Source organism: Sinocyclocheilus anshuiensis, unplaced genomic scaffold, assembly GCF_001515605.1.
Source record: "Sinocyclocheilus anshuiensis isolate Anshui unplaced genomic scaffold, SAMN03320099.WGS_v1.1 scaffold491, whole genome shotgun sequence".
Classification (NCBI taxonomy): domain Eukaryota; kingdom Metazoa; phylum Chordata; class Actinopteri; order Cypriniformes; family Cyprinidae; genus Sinocyclocheilus; species Sinocyclocheilus anshuiensis.
Window position 1 is genome coordinate 838,350 of NW_015551041.1, and position 6,036 is coordinate 844,385.

Consider the following 6,036-nt stretch of genomic DNA (forward strand, 5'->3'; position numbering starts at 1 on the left):
TTATGATTTTGTAAACCTGCAAATTAAAAATTGTTTATCAGCATGTTTAAAAATGATTTTGTTGCTGTAGAAAAGGATTTGAATCTGGTGAGAGCGAATGTGGGAAATACAGTCTTAATGCACCATCTGGGATTATGTTTAACCACAAAAACATACAAGAGATAAAAAGCTTCAAAAGGGGGAAAAACAAAACCAGGAGAAATGAGATTTGTAGACTATTTCATAGCAGTGCAGTAATAAATGAGTTATATGTGTGTAGGCTTTATATCTAAACAAATGGCCTTTGAAATATGAAAAGTTCTTTGCTAATAAAACATCCCATGGGAAAGCTCAGAAGCTTGTTCGCACTGCGGTGACATAGCCAATAATCTCAAACAGGCAGAACGGGACAGGCAGGGTTTGATGAAACATGGGGAGGAACAGGGCAGCTGAGATTGGCTTTTACATGTCCATCAAAGAAATGCTCACCCTTCTAAAACAAAATGGCTGCCAGTGAGGCTATGCCCAAATGCCCTCCTCATCATCCTATTGGTTAAGAGATGGCAGGGTTTTAGCCAAGTGCAGCATGGGAAAAAAAATCAGGTTAGTATGCGTTTTTATCCAGGTAGAAGCGACCCGTAAGCACAGAGGCAAGATCAGCTTTCAGCGCGTCAATGTGAAATGCTGAATTATGAGGTTTAAAGGAAACCGATCCTGGATCTTTGCTTAGGGGCGATTTCTACAGTCATGAATAATAGAAATCCATAGGGTTGAGAAGTTATGATCAATATGAAGGCAGTAAAAGGAAATGATGGCGTCTGCGTTGAAGATGAGGGCAGCTTCATTTCAATTACGACGACGTGACTGCAATGGAAATGGACGACCGAGCATCCATTTCCAATTCAGTTTCTAGTATGAATATTTTATTAACAAGTAATGAAAAGAAACTGACCACACCTCCAATTTGTCTTTCTTTGGCTTGCTGTTAAGATTAAGCTTTAATGTATATGTGATAAGCAAAATACAGCAATGGTACAATTATTTCATATTCAGCCATATTGAATTTCCACTAAATAAAAAAGCTGACGAGCGTAACAATTATAAAGGAACAGTTCACCCAAAAATGAACATGCTGTCATCATTTCCTCATGTTATTTATGGATTTGGGACGTCATGAGAGTGAGTAAATAATGACAGGATTTTCATTTTGGGGTGGACTGTCCCTTTAACTGTTTGCTGATGTTTGTAGGACTGGATTGTGACCTGATCGGGTGATTTTGGAGTTTTGTGGTTGGTCTGGTGAGGGGGTGTTTTCAAGTAGCCGTCGTCGTAATTATCCGCCATGAGCTTCATACGGTTCTGTGTCTAGGAAAAAAGATGAGGCACAGATGTAAGGAAAGATTTGGGGGGTAGAAACGGATGAACGGCGGGTGGGGGGTGGTGGGGGTTGAGAAGAGATCAATTAAAAGCACATCAATAGACCTTGTTTGCATTAAGAAACCCACCAGTCAAAACAAAGATGTATTTTGTCTAGGCTTTTTAAGTTCTCCAGCAACTCAAAATTTAAAGCAAACAAACAACTTGACCTTGAGGACAGACAGATACACTCGGTCGGAGCCTTGTGACGCAGTCTGTACCTGCTGTTTGAGCTGCTGCACCAAACGGTCCTTCTCTCTCCGCAGCTGGGCCACTTCCTCTTGTGTCTTCTTTTTTTTGGATGAAGACAGCTCCAGCAAAGCTATGTTAGCATCTTTCTCACTTATGGCTGCCAGCAGAGCCTCCTGTCTGTGAGTTACAATTGTTGAAATCAAGTAAGGAAAAAAAAATATTTTTGTTAACTAAATTAAAAACATATCTATGTCCATGTGACCCTGGACCACAAAACCAGTCTTAAGTGTCAATTTTTCAAAATTGAGATTTATACATCATCTGAATAAATAAGCTTTCCATTGATGTATGGTTTTTAGGATAGGACCATATTTGGCCGAGATACAACTATTTGAATATCTGGAATCTGCGGGTGCAAAAAAAATCAAAATATTGAGAAAATCACCTTTAAAGTTGTCCAAATGAAGTTCTTAGCAATGCATATTACTAATCAAAAATTAAGTTTTGATATATTTGCGGTATAGGAAATTTACTAAATATCTTCATGGAACATGATCTTTACTTAATATCCTAATGATTTTTGGCAAAAAAGAAAAATCAATAATTTTGACCCATACAATGTATTTTTGGCTATTGCTACAAATATACCCCAGCGACTTAAGACTGGTTTTGTGGTCCAGGATCACATATATAGATCTATATATTATTATTAAAACTATTTCAAATGAAAAATAAAACAAATTTAAATGATCAAAACTATAATAACTTTGGTTTAAAATTTAAATGATTAGAAGTCAATGGCCAATGTCAAACAGAATTTATTATTAATTAATAAATTATTAATAAATTAATATTTATTATTATTATTATTACAATTAAGAACAAAAATACAAAAAATAAATTAAATCTTCAAAACTATAATAATCTTGGCTGAAATTAGTAGAAGTCAAAGGCGAATGTCCAACAACATTTATACTATCATTAATACTATAATAGTATACTATCATTATGATATACATATAATAATAATAATTGCAGACTATTAATTAAGGCAAAGTCCAATGCCAAACATCACTAATTAAAATTAAGAACAAAAAATGAAATGAAACTACATTTTCAAAACTACCCTGGTTGAATTGATTAGAAGTCGAAGCTTAATGTCAAACAGCACTTTATTATTATTATTATTATTATTATTAATTGCACACTATTAAAACTATTAAAATTTAGAACAAAAATAAATAAATAAATAAAACTAAATTACATTTTCAAAACTGTAATATCACTGGTTGAAATTATTAGAAGCCCAAGCCCAATGTCAAAAAGTATTTTAGTAGTAGTAGTAATTGCACACAATTAAAATTCAAATTAAGAACAAAATGCAAAAATAAAACAACATTTTCAAAACCATAACTCTGGTTGAAATGATTAGTAGTCTAAGCTCGATGTCAAACAGCACTTTACTGGAGTACTGTGGAAATCCTCTTCAAAGCAATTGACCTCACTGACGATGACCAGGAGTCTTACAACACTCGACGGAGCAGGTTAAAGGATGTTTGCTTTCACAAGTACAAAACATCTCAGGGGAATATGGATTTTGTCAAAATGATTGTGCATAATTGTCTCAGAAAGACTGAAATAGCTTGCTTATTCTCGGTTTTTCTACAGCTTCCCAGGAGCAGGGCTGAAGTGTGGAGACAGAAATAGCAAACAGAACGAGCCACGTTCAGAATGAATCACCCTCTGCATTTATTATCTGCACAAATACATGGCACGAAAAAATATACCAAGTTAAAGTTTTACAGCCTATTTTTGTGTCATGATGTTTATCCCCGTTTACTCTCTATTAACTGATTTATATTATTAACACTACAGCTTGCCAAAGTGACCTCAGAATGAGCTCTCATGTGAACGATGGTTATTTAATGATTTAAATATGTCATCTGGAAAAGCTATTTATTTAGATCTCATTAAGTTCATTATATAACACATAGCAAATGTGTATCCTGCACAAACGGCAGTCGAAGATTAAATATATTTAAAATCTTTACAATCTGATGTTTGTTGCTGTTCCTATGTTGACGCATGACACTAAGGGACTAGACTGCATGTGTTCAATTAATAAATAATGAAGATTATGAACTAACTTACCAACAGGTCAAATTCCACTGTATCAGACCACTAATTTTCAATGTAGATGGTCTAACATCCAATATATATATGCATGGCAAGTGAAAATATGCTGTAAATAAGATTTATTCTGCATTGTTGGCAGCTTTATGGATTATAATGGAAGAAATCTGCATACGGACAGTCAACGAGCTCATGCTGTACGCAGACGCATGAAACTATGTAAACTAGCAATGACAGCTTCATTCATAACAGGATGGAAGAGTTCTTGTATTATGTTGCCCGCTTTCTGTATATAATTTAAAATCTGAATAACACTACTGTTTTTCATGCTGCTATGAAGGCCAACGCGAAGTTGGTCGTTTAGTCACTGTCTTAATTTATTAATGTATAAAACAGGATAAAATAATTTAAAACAATCTGTTTTGAATGTGCAACCTACGTATGGAATATAGCCTGCAGTCTGCGCAAAATAATTTTTTTTAATTTCACAAAATGTCTGCAAACTCACTTCAGCTTTTCGGTCTCCATTGATTCACAGTTTTCGGTTTCTTTGCAAGCACTGTTATGATAAGATGTACAAAGAAAGTTCATAACGTACTTCATCTCGAGCACCTCCTCCAGGTGTCGCCTCCTCTCGGCCCTCAGTGTGGTCAGATGAGCTTCTTTCTCTGCCAGAGACTGCTGGGTGGACGACATCTTGGCCTTCATGGACTCGAGCTCCAGCTTCACTTTCTCCATCGCTCCCAGTAGCTCTTCCATCTTTTAAAGACATAAACAGAAGGTAACTTATTCATTACTGTTTACTCTGTACTTCACAAAGTGACTAAATGTGTTGTCACATTTATCGCTGTTCTGGGAATTTTTGCGAGTGAAATTCAGTTATTTAAAAGGGTCATATGATGCGATTTCACTTTTTCCTTTCTCTTTGGAGTGTTACAAGCTCTTGGTGCATAAAGAAGATCTGTAAAGTTGCAAAGACTAAAGTCTCAAATCCAAAGAGATATTCTTTATAAAAGTTAAGAGTCAGCCACACCTACCTAAAACGCCTCGTTCTAACACACCCCCACATATCTACGTCGCTATGTGGGAAGATTTGCATAACGCCGCCCAAATGTTCACGCAAAGAAAGAAGGCGTAACTTTTATTCTCGCTGTAGTATTGTTGTTGCCGCCGCCATGTCGTGAAGGCGCTGTGTGCTTCGTTGTGAAAGCGAAACTACTTTGTTTGGCCTTCCAAAAGAGGACGATATCTGCTTCGTCATGCCTGGAGCTGATCCGTGCTGGTTGCTGAGGAAATACAAAAACTTTGCGCTGTGGATCACCAGATCGGCTTTCACCGTGGACGAAGCGGAGTCCAGCCCGGGGTCGTCACATGTGGTTGCCGCAAGCCTTCCAGACGCTCCTTCGTCGAATCCGCCGGCCGCGCCGTTCTCAAGCCCACCCGCCTCTGCTCACTCTAGGCCACCGTGTGTGAGGCCAATCACAACGCACTGGATAGCTGGCCAATCAGAGCACACCTCGCTTTTCAGACCGATGAGCTTTGTAAAAATCGACGCATTTCAGAAAGGCGGGGCATAGAGGAGAAACAATAATGTACAGTATGTGGAAAATAATGTGTTTTTTGAACCTTAAACCGCATAAACACATTTCCTTACACCAAATACACAAAATAATGTTCTTTTTAGCAACATCATATGACCCCTTTAAATAGGAATCCACGTGATTGGGAATGTTGCGTGAGTGTAAAAGATTTCTCCAACTCATATTTTGCATCATGTTCAAGGTGGTCACGCGAATTTGCCACGTTGACCAACAAGCTGCTTGGTTTGAAAGTGACTATTGTGTAACCTGTGATTCATTGCTACACTACAGTCTTAAAAATTAAGGTTTCAAAAGGGGGTTTTGGCTGAGATGCTATAGAAGAATCATTTTGGGTTTGCCACAGAACCCTTCTTGAACAGTTCTTAAAGGAACCATTTTTTGTCTTAGTGTGAGGAACATTTCAGGTATCTAAAGAACCTTTTTCCACCTTCTGTGCAATTGAAAGATTCAATGGATGTTAAAGGTTCTTCATGAAACTATATATTCCAATAATGAACCTTTATTTTTCAGAGTGCATCAACAATGGGCCTTTTTTTACTGGCGAAATGTTCGCTAATGTGACTGCACCTTAAAGAGCAAGTCATATGGGTTTTTGAAAAATATCTCTTTTGCAGTTTATAATGTAGCTATCCTTAAATGAAAAACAATCTGCAAAGTTGTTAATCAAAAAAGTGCATGATAAATAAAGATATTGTCTCTCAAAAGAGAGAGTCGA

General features: G+C 36.8%; 1 protein-coding gene across 5 annotated transcripts in view; it reads right to left on the reverse strand.

Annotated features, from left to right (window-relative positions):
• LOC107661465 (ELKS/Rab6-interacting/CAST family member 1-like) overlaps positions 1–6,036 on the reverse strand; it is a 35,021-nt gene that overhangs the window by 5,875 nt on the left and 23,110 nt on the right. For 2 of the 5 annotated variants that reach the window (XM_016451066.1, XM_016451064.1), the window contains 4 exons: positions 4,319–4,479; positions 1,617–1,764; positions 1,243–1,344; positions 469–525 (listed from right to left, as the gene is read on the reverse strand). In XM_016451066.1, coding sequence (XP_016306552.1) covers positions 499–525; positions 1,243–1,344; positions 1,617–1,764; positions 4,319–4,479 — 438 coding nt within the window. In that variant the 3' untranslated portion in view covers positions 469–498. The remainder of the gene's footprint in view (positions 1–468; positions 526–1,242; positions 1,345–1,616; positions 1,765–4,318; positions 4,480–6,036) is intronic. The other 3 variants (XM_016451063.1, XM_016451062.1, XM_016451067.1) reach the window with 3 other exon arrangements.